General features: G+C 39.8%; 1 protein-coding gene across 1 annotated transcript; it reads left to right on the top strand.

Annotated features, from left to right (window-relative positions):
* Positions 1 to 237: 237 nt before the first annotated feature.
* Positions 238 to 13136, top strand: LOC108643517 (vacuolar protein sorting-associated protein 13C-like; the record flags this gene model as incomplete). The annotated part of the gene is made up of 16 exons (XM_018087824.1): positions 238 to 394; positions 1085 to 1164; positions 1377 to 1436; positions 2245 to 2410; positions 3376 to 3492; positions 4016 to 4119; positions 4547 to 4714; positions 5116 to 5420; positions 5785 to 5929; positions 6943 to 7087; positions 7987 to 8117; positions 9064 to 9233; positions 9761 to 9999; positions 11201 to 11430; positions 11737 to 11829; positions 12741 to 13136. Coding segments are annotated over 16 exons (2706 nt in total), but the record flags the coding sequence as incomplete, so codon positions are not given.
* Positions 13137 to 13979: the final 843 nt, after the last annotated feature.

The raw sequence follows: 13979 nt of genomic DNA on the forward strand, positions 1-13979 counted from the left end.
GTAAAGTCCATTTTAACAGTTTAACTTAACAACAAAAAGAAAACAAGAGGAGCAGAGGTGGGGCCAAGGGAAATCTTTAGCAAACTGGTGTTGTAGGGTCTCTTTGTAAAAATGCAAAATATCTAGATTAATGTTACTGTTGAAGTTTAGCTGAGGAGATGCTGCCTGCTTGTAACTGCTGCCATGTCTGGACAGCCTCACTGAAACCCTGAACTTGCTTCCCTTTCCATGTCGCAGGTTGTAATAACCTTGATGAAGCAGGTTCAGAAGGAGAGATACCCATTACATATTCTGACTGTGCTGCAGCTTGGAACTGAAACCAAAGTCAGAAATCATGAATTGACTGCAGCAGCATATCTGAAAAAAATTGTCATGAGATGCACTGAAATAAAGGGTAAGTCTGCCAGAAAACTGGTGCACAGTCAGTAGAGTGTGTGCAAATCAATAATTAGAGGGGGGAAAAAAGGCAGATTCACTTACTGGGGTGTTCAGTGTCATTTAGATGGAATTAATTTGCTTTTCCTGACACCAAGTTTTACTGCTGTTGTCAGTTAATGTGTTTGAGGGAGTTGCCCACTTTGAGTAGCAGTGGTCATTCCTGACAAGTGTTGTGACTGTTCAGTGGGGTTTGAGCTGCTGAATCTGTGCTTTGTGACCAGTTCTGGCAGCACTGGAAATGCAGAGTGACCTTGATTGGTCAGGTAACAATTAAAACTGATAGTGAAGTAATAACTGAAATAGCTGTGTGTTCGAAGTAGAAAAAAGTAAGGTTTTGAATGTAAAAACCTGAAGATAGGAGTGCAAAACTAGTTACAGGAATGCAAAGAACTTTCCAGTTTTGAATCTTTTTTCAGGACCAAGATAAGTTAATTATGACTAGTTTAATTTAAAATAAAGAGAATATAGCATTTCACAAGGTAATGCTAATGTGCAGCTTCCCAGTGAAAACAGCTGTTTACCTTCACTCTTTCAGCAAGAATGGTATATAATTAGTATATAATTGAGAATTAGCATGGAGATATTCCATAGGTGGAGTAAAGCTTGTGAGTGGAGATATTTTACATTTTTATTTCTTTATTTGCAGACTCAAAAGGAGATCCTCTTTGCATTCTTAATTCTTCAAGTGAGACAGATGAACATCTTCTGAAAATGGAATACATTAAGGTTTCAATACATTTTCAGTAAAATTACACAGGGACTAAAATAAGGCTTCCATGCTTACCTTGTAGCATTGGTATCTAAAACTGAACCAGACTTTCTCCAAATACCTGTTTTCCAACTTAGCATTTAATTTCATTCTTTTATTTCATTTATTATTAATTATTGGTTAACTCAATAGAGACTGACTGTGTCCTTTTTCTTTTCTTTCCCTTTAGGCTGATCCTGATGGGCCAGACTTTGTTACAACTTACAAAAGCACCAAGCAAAACATCAATGTAAGTGCTGGATGGGTTTAATTTTTTTTTTTTTAAGCTTCTCAAATGGTAACAACTGAAAACCAAAGCCCTGAGTCTCATCATTAAAACCTACTGATTTATATTTAACTACTTCAAAGGGAAATCCAGGTGGAAAACCCCCCTTTTTTTTACAGAAGTATTTATTGTATTAATTTTTTTAAACAAGAAGCTGTAAAACCAGCATTTACCAAGGGCTGCTTTGGGCTGGGGAGAGTTGGCTACCTGATACCAGGTTTTACTAAATAATACTGGTAAGAGTAGTTGCTGCTCATGTACTTTCTGTTCTGATTGCAAATTTTGAATCTTGAGGGGGGTGGGTTTTGGGGTTTTCTTTTTTCTTTTTTCTTTTTTCTTTTTATTTTTTTAGGGAGGTTTTTCTGTGTGTGTTTTGGGTTTTGTTTTATTTTGGGGTTTTTTGTTTGGTTTTGCTGTTGTTGTATCATATCTACTAAAATATCTTCACACATGGTTCTGAAGTTGTCAGCCAAAGTGCTCAGCAGCCCACACTGAACTGCAGCAGAACTGAGAACACTGGAAAAACAGAACCACCTGAAGCATCAGTTTTTAGATTGGCTCAGTTCCCTGTAGCTGTTTTTAAGCTTCTCTTCCATAGCTCCCTCAGCTGTTCTGGAGCTTTTTTGGTGGTAAATTGAAGGAAATGGAAGGGTCAGAAACTTGTCAAATTGAGCAAGACACTTTTTTCTCGATTCTGTGGCAGTAACTGAGTTGTTATGCAATAAACTGCTACTAAAAAGAATATTACTTTGTCTCCTTGCCCTCATTTTAGGTCATCTTTTCATCTTTGGATATTGTACTTCACACAGAGGCTTTACTTTCCATCTTGAGTTTTCTCACCTTCAGTGTTCCATCAGGTGGTCTTCCCAGTGCTGAGAAATCATCAGACCACAAGCCTCAAACAAAAGAAGAGGAAAAAGGAAGTGCTCTGAGACCAGGTAATGTGGTATGAGAAAGGTTGTACTTGTGTTGTTTGGCAGCATCTCACCTTCACTCTCAAAGGATACATTTCAGGTGGCAGCATTGCAGTCTGTGTGGTGGAAGAAAATAGCAGGAACAACCATAAGTGGGGAGAAAATAATCTTATTTAAAAAAAAAAGCCAGATATTTTTGCTGTTGCTTAATTTTACAAATTCTCCTTACTCACTGTAGCTTTTCCCTAGGTGGTGATCTGATTTTTATTATTAAATTTGAATCAAGGACAGTTGCAATGTGCAGCCTTGCCAAAGATTCAGTGTCTTTCCAATCTGAAGGCTCCAAAGGGTGCTTTCATTGCTGAAAATAAACTTTCTTCTGGGGAAGCAAAGAGAAGTTCTGAACTGAAGGGTGGTGTGTTTGTTTTGATCCCTGGTGTTTGTAACCTTGAAATAGTAGGAGTGTTTGCATGGAAGCTCCTTAATGTTTTGTCAGGTCCTGTGTGCTTGATTCTTGTGTTTGTAGTGTTGTTTGTGAAATTCAAGGTTCTCTAATCCTAAAACTGTTGGGATTGAGTTCCAGTGGTTGGCTGTTACAATCTGTGTTTCTGCAGAAACCTTTTCCAGCTGCTATGCCTAAGCTGGCCTTGCTCCTTGATACAGAAAGGCACATTCCTCCTGTGGGATGGGGTTTCAAATACTGCAGTGTACACTATTCAGCATCCTACTGTGTCAAAACTAGGTATTAGTGAGGAGAAAAGATGGCATCTTGATGGCTTTTTGCCTGTGTTGGTGGCTGTTCGTGTGCCAGAAGAAAACTGTGTTAATAAAAGACTTAGTTCATATCCTAACCAACGATTATCTTAACTTTTTGGGAACAACTGCAGGTTGCTTTTTGAATAGTTCACGTGTGTACAAACAAATAATATTTGTTTTAAACAGTGGACTTACAATGAGGTTCTTGTGTGTCTCCTGTGTTTCCTATGCAGTGGGTGGTGGTGCAGCCCACGATGATATCTGTGAATTAAAACTCACTGCAAAGCTCAATGCATTTGGTATCACAGTGTGTGATCAGACCTGTAGGATTGCAGACATCAGAATACAAGGTAAGGGGGTTTGATTTAAATAGTAGCTGAAGTTTATTTAAATAATACATGAAATATGTGGTTTCCCTCCATTCACTTCTGAAAGGCCTGTGTGCACTGCATATGTCTTTGTAATGTGTGTTAGGATATATTTTGATTTGTATGAAATGACCTGCAAGGAAAGGCAATGTTTGACTCAGAAAAAGAAGGTGATTTTTTTGAATAGTGGAGTAAAATTAAAAGAAATGGAGGCACTATGTAATAAATAACACAAACTTGCATTTTTTAATAGCAAAATCCTCAATAGTGTTGGGAATTTTTACTTCAGTCTTAGAGTCAATTTGTGTTGGCAGATTTGTCATATGTACTAATGTCCTGACTGCTGTCTCAGGCTTAGCATTGGTTACCCAGTAGAAAGCTGGATTCTGAGCTATTGTTATTCTTTATATTCAGTAATAATTAATGGGATTTTTTTTTAGCAGAAGTGTTTATGTAGAAATTTGTTGAAGTGCATTTATTGTTTCTTTCTTTTGTCTCAAATTAGGAATGGATGCATCTGTAGTTATGAAGCCTAAAAAGATTAAAGTGTTCTCCAGGCTTGAGGACATTGTAATTACAAATGTTGATCCAAAAACAGTCCATAAAAAGGTGATGTATTGTGCAAATTGTAAACAAACAAAAAGACCCAGTTCTTTCAGTGATTTAATGACAGCACTGTAGTTTATTTGCTGTGTTATGGAATCCTAAGTATGATGTAATATACCAAATATGAAGCAAAATTTTATTACTTAATTTCCTTTATCTCAGGGAAGCAAAATATTCTTCCATTTAATATTTAGCTCTTTTTAATCACGTTTGCACTGATATATTTAATTCTGAGTTAAATATAAAATGGGCTATGGATAAGCAAGTGAGAAGAGACATTCAGTAAAATGGGTGATTCTGTTTCCTTTTTGCCTGGCACTGTCTGTGTCCAAGTACTGCTGAGAAGTTGCAGTTGCTCTCCTTTTGGGGAAATATTTCTTGTTTCAGATGACTGCCTGGAAATCTTAACTGTGTGGACTTGATCTTGCAGGCTGTGTCCATCATGGGAGATGAAGTGTTCAGGTTTCACGTGTCCCTTTACCCAGATGCCACTGCAGGGGAAGCCTACACTGACATGTCAAGGGTGGATGGCAAAATGTCTCTGAAAGTGGGCTGCATCCAGATAATTTACCTCCACAAGTTCTTCATGTCTCTCTTGGTAAGACATTAGTTCAAGTTCTCTTCTTGACTTTAGAAGTTTTTAATGAAATGAACTGTAACCAACTCTTTTTGACCTCTCCCTTGTGGTGAGCTGGTGTACAGGCACCTAGAAGTATTTTGCTGAAGAAGTGTTTTTTAGAAGAGTGACAAATAAGGAGAAGGATGACAAAACAAATAATGAATGGAGTTGAGAGCTTTAATAGTATCTTAAAAAATAATCAAGCAATGTCTTAGCTTGTGCAGGATTTGAACCTTTTTGTCTTTTGAAACCTGCGTGGTTAAATGAGGAGTTTCATATTTATACCACAGCTGGACTATTTTTCTTAATTTTACATTTTGCCTTTTTTTGAGAGGCTTGTTTTCATGGAACTCTTACTTTTTTCCACTTCTTCTCCACAGAACTTCCTGAACAACTTCCAGACAGCCCAGGAAGCCCTGACTGCAGTCACTGTCCAGGCAGCAGAAATGGCAGCTTCCAGCATGAAGGACTTTGCCCGGAAGAGCTTCCGCCTCTCCATGGATGTCAACCTGAAAGCTCCAGTTATAGTTATTCCTGAATCCCCAGCCTCATATAACGCTTTGGTGGCTGATCTTGGCTTAATCAGAGTTCAGAATGAATTCCAGCTGGTGTCTTCAGATGAGTCTCCTCTTCCTCCAGTCATTGACAGCATGGATGTGCAGCTGACCCATTTGAAATTATCGAGGTATACGTGGAGTTTTCCTCTGAGTTGAAAAGTGTTCGTAAAGAAAACGTGTTTGTGTTCCATCTGCAGCATTTTTCTATTACTTATAGATGATAGGCAATGAAAACATACTAACACCAACCAAAAACCTCCCCAAGCCAAGTTTAGGAGTGTTTTTAGAGGAACACAATCTCTGAAATTCTTGGAGAGAAAGGAATGATAGGACAGTAACTGAGTACATCCCTGGGTGTAAGCACATGTGAGCACACATACTTATTTTTAAATTAATAATTATACTCATATTCTGCTAGATTGCTATGATACTATTTGGGATTCTGCAACTGCTGAATATTTTTCCTCTGCTGATTTCCCTGTCTTTTGTTAGGTGCATCATATCCACAGATTCTCAACCAGACTCTGAAATTTTGTGTCCTGTGAGTTTGACTTTACTGGTCCAGAGAAATTTAGCAGCAGCATGGTATCATAAATGCCCAACAATTGGTATCAAAGGAGACCTGAAGCCAATGCAGGTAATACCATGTCACATCAGAGCCACATCAGAAGTTACATCTTCTCAGAATAGTACCCAGCTTAGTTAAGGAGCTTGTAAACTCATTTCAGTTTGTGTCCTCTAGGAATGTTAAAAGACTTCCAGCTTTATTGTCCAGTTTATAGATCTGTTGGAGCTTTGGTATTGTATAATGAATAGTATTGGTGTAGCTGTGTGCAAGTGGAATAAAACCTGTTGGAGCTATCCTTTGACTCAGTAGTCAGTAAAATCATTGAGCTTGCCTGTTGAGTTAGCTTTTAAAAACTAGATTTAATACTTCAGGTTTCACCTGCAACATTCAGGTTATTTGAGTGTTTCTTAGATTTATAGAAATGGAAGGGGTATCTAATTCACAACAATTTAAAAGTATGGTTGAAATCTTTGCAGAGGGAGGGCTTTGCTTTTTCTTTTCCTACATTACCCATATGGATTTAAATGGGTAAAAGCAAACTGATTGACACAAAATGACAGCATAATGACACAGGTCCCTGAGCCCTGTGTCATTCCTGTGTCTGTGCTATGGCCAAATATAGCACTGGTGAAGCACAGAGATTTAAGAGATTTAAAGGAGTACAAACAAAAATAACCAAATGTGGAAAAAATACTTCTGACACTGTATTATGACCTAAGTGGCTGCATTTTGTCACTTATTAGTACTTGGTTTTTGCACAATTCTGTAATTTTATTATTGGATTCACATTCATTAACTCCTTGAAGGCCTTCTGAAGGACAGTTGCTTTAGTGTAGACAATGCAAGCCTTGGCTTTAATGTTATCTGGTGCTGTTTTGGGATTACTGAATTGTTAGAAGTGCATATGTTCATCAATGACTCACATTTTTAGCAGGCAAAGATCCTTTACAAGACTGGAAAGGGGTTATCATATGGAGTGTTGTTTCTTGTAACTCCTGTTCAGAACAAGTAACATACTATAGGAAAAATGGGCCAATTATTTCTGTCACCCAAACTGAAGTTTTTGGTTTATCACTTTACAGATTGCACTCAGTGAAGATGATCTGACTGTTATCATGAAAATTTTGCTTGAAAACCTTGGGGGAGCTTCTTCCCAACCAACTGCTGTGCAAGAGAATGTTGAGTTCACACAGATACCTAAAAAAGGGAAAGTTCCACATGAATCTGGTATGTTCAGTTCAAAGGCTGAGGATGTTCAGGCAGAGGACTACTTGTAAATCCAAACATCACATTTATCTGAAGCACTTAAATGTGTGCATATGAGTTCTTTTCACTTGCATTTGTGCTGTGTACATGAACACTTATAAATAGGGATGTGTGCACATACATGTAGTGTGAGCTCTTGATAGTCAGAAGTTTTTAGCATGTTTTTGTGATTCTTCTTCTGTAGGATGGTGTTCTTCAGTCCAAATCAGTGGCTCTTCTCAGGTGCAGGTGGTTAAAAAAGAAAAATGCCAAATCATCTACTCCACAATGTTAATGCACTGTTATAACAACTGAGCATAATAGGAGTGTTCAGACTCCTATTATTGTTCACATTAACACTTCAGTGTGTTAATGTAAACGGTGCATATCTCTGGATAAAATATTGCTAACACTTTGCCAAAACCTATTTTTACACCAAACTTAACATTCTTATGTTAAGAACTTAACAAACTTAACAGAAATTGCTGTCTAACTAATAGTTGAGTTGCTATACTATGGAAAGAAACAGGAAGGAAGAGTAGTGCAAACCTCTTGAGCAGACATGGTACTTTGTGTAGTTCTTCATTAAAGTGAATGCAGAACTGCAGAAAACTAATGGCAGCTTTTTAAAGGTTCTTAAACCACTCTGTTCTAGTCCTACTCTGTCTTACCTAGCACAAAGTGATGTTGAGGAATTAAAAGTGTAAATTGTTTTGAGTAGTCTTCGGATTTAGAGTGTTTCCTCTTCTTGTGACTTTGTGATCTTACTTAAAAACACCAAACACCAAAACAACCAACAAAAGAACCCCCAAACCAACAGCAAAAATACCCCAAACCCAGTGTTCTAAAGAAATGTAAAAATGTCTTCTTTTCACTACCAGGTCCTCTTCTTGCTTCTGAACAAAAGAGTGTTTCTACAGCTCAGTCTTCTGTGGAATGTTATACAGCACTTAAATTTGACTTCAATTTTGAGTCACTTTCCGTAATTCTCTACAACAGTGATAAGAATCAGGTTTGTGAGCAAGCCTTTACCATACAGGTGGGGTGGGCCTCTCACATGGACAGAACTCAGGACAGCAAACCAAAGTTGCATCAGCTGTGTTGGCTTTGTAATGCTTTCCTTGTGGAGCTTTGAGGTTTCTTGGGCAGAGAATGTCCTTAAGTTGAAAATGTATGTGCATTTCCAGAAATCACACTGAAAAGTATTACTAAACCAACCAACCAAACCCACCCAGCATTTGATTTGGTCATTCAAGCTTTGATTCCAGTTATCCAAAGTAAACATGACAGTCTGAAGAGCAGGAGTTGCTAGCTCAGATGGTGCTAGTGCTGTGCATGGTGCCTGTATAGTTAGGAAGCAGATCCAAGGTGTATATGCCCCATACTTTCCTCTTGCATATCCCCAGGTGTGAGCAATCCTGGACATCTTTTCTGTGCTGAAAACAGAAGAGAAAGATGTGAAATGTGGCCTTGTTTTTATGACTTAATACATTCTGTGAAGGTGCTTGCTTTGTATGTCTTTGTATATAGTGAATGTTAGTTGTGTATAATTTTAAAGCAGCTCTTGTGCAATGAGCATCCCAGGGAAGAAAGACACTGGAATGGGATTTTATTCTAATTTTGCCTTCATATGGTTTCCACTTATTGCTGAGGTATTGTAAATGAGTTAGTGTGATGAGAGTGGAGGGGTCCTCTGGAGGGAATCTAGAGTTCAGGTGGGTTATCCTGCAGTCATACATTCTCAACAACTGCCAGCACTGTGGTGAAGAAACAACTTCACAGCAGCCCAGTGTGCTTTTTCTGTTTCCTCAGTGAGTTTCTGGGACTGGTTTGTCTGGTTGGAGGGCTGATGACAGCAGCAGGCTGATCAGATCCTTCATTCAGGGCTCCAGATGCAGCAAGGGAAAGGTGCTCGTTGCTCTGCTCTGTGCTAACTGCCCTCCCCTTCCCCCGGGCAGAGCTCTCTGCTCCCCGTGCACAGCGACAGGCTGCGCCTCGGGGAGCTGCGCCTGCGCCTCATGGCATCCTCTGGGGACATGTTCTCAGATGGCTCCATGGACATTCAAGTTAAACTCCAGGCCTGTACCTTGGATGATCTCCGGGAAGGAATTCAGAACGTGACTGCCAGGTGAGTTTGAATGGAAAGGCTCCAGCTCCTGAGGAGGACTGTTCCCTCCTTCTGTACCTCCCTTCACGTGGGATTGACAAAACTCTGCAGTGCTGGCAGTTGGGGCCTGTCACGCTGTGGGCTTGAGCAATGAATGATGTAATTTTAGTCATGTTAAGCAAGTTTCTGCTTTTGTATGTTGATTTCCCATGTTATCCAAACAAAAAAAAATATTGGAGTCTTGCAGATTCCAGTAAATGGTGTAGAAGAGCTGAGTAGAGAGTACCCAGCCTCAGCCAGAGTTCTGTGCACTGAAACTCCTCTGTGATTCTTATGTGCCACTTCCAAAAGTGTAGTGCACTAATTTGAAATTGAAATTACTCCTCTGTTAGAAAAGTCTATACCCTCTTATTTCTGGAAGAAACACTGATTGCTTGTAGAGTAATCCTTATTTATAAACACTATGGGGAGAAAAAATGGCACTGCTTATGTATCCTTGTTTTTCTAGATCCATGTTTGAAATGTTTCTTATTAAACTTGTTTTCCAGAATGATAGACAAGAAAGATGACACACATGACAGTTCTATGATAGATATAAGGTATAAGCAGGATAAAAATGGAACTGGAGTTGTTGCAGTCCTTGACAAGCTGTACATATGTGCCAGTATGGAGTTTTTGTTGACAGTAGCAGATTTTTTCATTAACTCGATGCCAGCATCCTCAACTGAAAGATCTGCACAGTTCCAATTAAAGCAAGTTGCTTCTGGGAAATCCAAGCCAGAAACAGGTCTGTAAAACCAATTTCCACCTCCACCCCCATTCCCCTCCTTTGCAAGACTTCACACTGAAAACAATTCCTCCAAAAGTTTTCAAGATGCTGTCTTGGTATTAGACTTGAGAAATGAAATTATTCTTCAAAATGTGGGAATTGGCCACTGACAGTGTATATTGATTTCCTCTTTCTGGTTGAAGACTGGAGGTAAAGCATGATGAAACAAGGGCAAGAAAGGCCATTTCTAAGAGTATTTTGTTGGTTTGAAGTGATTGCTGGGCTTGTCTGAGCTGTGGTGAGACCTCACCTGTGGGGTGTGTTGTCTGGCTGATTCCCAACAGCCCTCCCTTTCTTTTGGGGACCTTGGCAGAGCACCAGGAGTGACCCTGAGGTTTGATGAACTGCCCTGGTGAGAGGAGAGCAAGCAGTTCACTTGCTCTCCTCTTCCCCTGTTGGAGATGTGCCCAAGTCCTGTGGTGGAGGAGGGATGATACTCCAGGAAAATGGCACTTGTAAGGAATGTTCAGGACTATCCAAATGTGTTGGTGGCTGCAACCCACCATGTCCAGCTTCCTTTGCTTTTCCTGTAGTGCCCTGAGCCTCAAACTGGCTCCTGTTCCATGGCAGAACTCTGATATTCTGATATTTCCAGCAAATGTTAGGCAGGAGTAGCCCCTGTGATTAGTTTGGTGTGCAGGAGGCTCCCACCTCTCACTGAGAACCAAAGGGATTGATCCATCACTAGGGTAAAGTGTCCTGCTTTTAGCTGGGAGAATATAATATGATTCTCTCCTTCTGTTTGGAGACCAAACATATTCAGACAAGAAATTCTGTATTGATAATTTGGTTTTGATTTGTAAGTGTTCACTCAAAGAAGTGAGTCACTTTAAGTGTTGAGCCAGAAAATAACTATTTTCAGCTTGCCTTTGTAGAGCCAGGGCTTAGACTGACTACAGTGTGCAGAGTTAATCCTGTCCTTCTACAACACTGAGCAATTTGTTCAGAGCTAAAGTTCTGACCAGTTTGCTGCTCATTTCTGAACACTGTGATGTTGAGTTTCAGCAGTGTATTCCTGTAAAAACGGAAACATTATTTATTAAATTTGTACCTCTATAATTGGGTAGCAATTTCCAGGCATGGTTTCAGTATTATGTACATGGTAATGCTTTCAAACCTTTTATATTCAAGGGTGTTTTTTTAAAATTTATTTTCACAGAAATACCTGTACGGCCAAATATGACAGTAAAAGCTGTGATTCTGGACCCAGAAGTTGTGTTTGTTGCTAATTTGACCAATGCTGATGCTCCTGCCTTAAAAGTTTCCTTCCAATGTGACTTTTCTCTGACATCTGGAAGGGATGCACAGAGGATGACTGCTCAAGTGAATGGCTTCAAAGTGTTGGCCTGTGCCTTTCTCAAAGAAAAACAAGACAAGAATGTTACTACTGTAAGAAAACCACTGTTTTTTTGACTGTACTATCAGTCTGTGTGTTGGGTTTTGTCTGTTTTTTAAGCATTAGGTCAAAAGCTTTTATTTCAGTGACTTTTAATCTTCAGTACAAAATTGCTGTTGTGCAAATTGGGCTGCTGGAATGTGTGGCAGTGCATGAAAAAATGCTGTTGCTCTGAAACGTGTCATTACTTTATGGGGTCAGCATGCCCTGGGCCTATGGAATGAAAAAAGTACAAGACCTTTTGAAATGTTTGGGTTCCAGGAGTCACCTTAATAATCAAGTGATGTTTTTTCACTCAGGTGTTACGACCATGTTCCTTGGTCATGGAAAATATGGTGCATGTCTCAGGATTACAGACTGTGGCAGTAACAATAGAAGAACTTACTATTAAGGTAAGATTATTAAAACTGTCTTTGGAAGAACAGCTGCTTCTCAAACTGTAGCTTGGTTTTTGGTGGTTCAAATTTGCATTTTCCCCATTACTTTAATTCTAGAAATAAACATTTTTAGAGCTGCTCCGTGTTGGAAAAAGTCATTATGTGTTCCTTGTGCTGACAGTCCCTTCACCAAAAAGGACTCATTTAAATACTTCAGATTCTGAGATTCCTCCTACCACTTTCTTCCAAAGTTATGAAATAACCTTTCCCCCTGCTGCCACCACCACTATTTTTGTCTTCAGTTAGTCTTACAAGAATGCACACACCCCCAGGTACATGGATGATATAAGGCTGTTAACATGATTTCCAGAATGGTACACAATGTGAAATACCTTGTTCTTAACAGGTAAGCTAATAATTGTGTCTCTGGTGAAGGTATTTCTGGATGTGAGTTGCTGATTCTCCTGTAAAAAGTTCCCAAATAGGCATTTGTGATATGAAGAGCCTTTAACTGTAAGTCCCTTGTTCCTGAGGCAGAAATCCTTTGACAGTTGTACTGTGCTGCCAGTTGGAGTGGTGGGGTACAGAACTCTGCCAACAGGCTTTTGTGAACACCTCAGGGATCTTAAAAACAAAGGAATGCTTTTCAGTGTGGCGGGGAAAAGGTGGATATTGGCTGCTGGTATGGGAGTACCACATATTGGCAAAAGGGAAATTCCAATCTGAGAATTTTGTTCTTGGTCCTGTGGGATTGTGAGGGAGGAATTGGGACATTTTGCAGGAGAGGAAAACAAGAGGAGGTCCATGAATGGATTCTGTTCCTTGAAATTTAAGTTGCATCTCTTAAGAGGGCCTGTAATATTTGCTATTTCCATTTATAATAGATTTTGTATTTTAATAAAAGATTTTTTTTTTCTTTGTTCAAGATCTCGCCCATAATTTTGAATACTGTCATTACCATTATGGCTGCCATAAAACCCAAGGCAACAGAGGAGGATTCTAGAGGAGCAGCAGAAGTTGCTGAGAATCTGTGGCAAGTGAAGCCCATAGACGAGTGCAATGCTTGGTTCCTCGGGGTTGATGTGGCCACAGAAGCAACAGAGACTTATAAGGACCGTGAGCAAATTCTGAAACAGGAGAAGTTTGACATTGTGGTGAAATCAGTTCAGATGACCCTGGAGTGTGGTCTGGGCCACCGGACTGTCCCTTTGTTGTTGGTGGAATCTGCATTTTCAGGTGTCCTTAAAAACTGGTCCTCGCTGATGGAGGTCTCTGCTGACACGTCACTGGAGGTGTGTGGGATCCAGTTGTTAGCAGTTTAAAACACTTCTGTATGTCTCCTGACATTCAAGTAACTTTTTAGTACACTTTGTCTGTGCTAAATTAATAATAGGTTTAAATTGTAATGCTCTTAGGAACTCTTTAGCAGTCAGGCAAGTGTGACCAAGCATTACGTGGTTTTTACAGGAAGTTTGCAATTAATAGTAGGTTTTAATGGCAGTGACTACGTGGAATAATCTGGCCCTCTCTGTTTCTCTACTATTTTTTCATGTTCAAGTTTTGCTATATGAACATTGAGCTTGGCTTACTTGAATATTCATATTACTGCCCACCTTTTTTTGTTTCTGTAGCGCTGTGTTCAGTGTTACAATAGAAATTACGCTCTGTTCTCAAAGGGAGATCCCATTCCAAGATGGTACAATCTCCATTTATGGAGGCAGCATGGTAAAATTCCATACAGCCACGTGTGCAGCTGTTCTGTGCAATAGGTCAGCTCCACCTGAATTATATTTGGTCAGTCTACCAAATATATATCCAAGAACAGAATCATAGAATCAGCTGGGTTGGAAGGGACTTCCGAGATCATCAAGTCCAACCCTTGATCCAACCCCGCTGTGGTTCCCAGCCCATGGCACTGATGCCACATCCAGTCTCTTCTTAAAATCCTCCAGGGATGGAGAATCCACTCCCTCCCTGGGCAGCCCATTCCAATGGCTCAGCACCCTCTCTGGAAAGAAATTCTTTCTAATATCTAACCTAAACTTCCCCTGGCACAGCTTAAGACCAAGCCCTCTTGTCTTGCTGATCCTTGCCTGGGAGGAGAGACCAACCCCCACCTGACTACAACCTCCTTTCGGGTTGTTGTAGAGAGTGAGTAGGTCTCC

This window comes from Manacus vitellinus, unplaced genomic scaffold, assembly GCF_001715985.3.
Source record: "Manacus vitellinus isolate BGI_N305 unplaced genomic scaffold, ASM171598v3 ctg7180002217194_pilon, whole genome shotgun sequence".
Taxonomy (NCBI): Eukaryota; Metazoa; Chordata; class Aves; order Passeriformes; family Pipridae; genus Manacus; species Manacus vitellinus.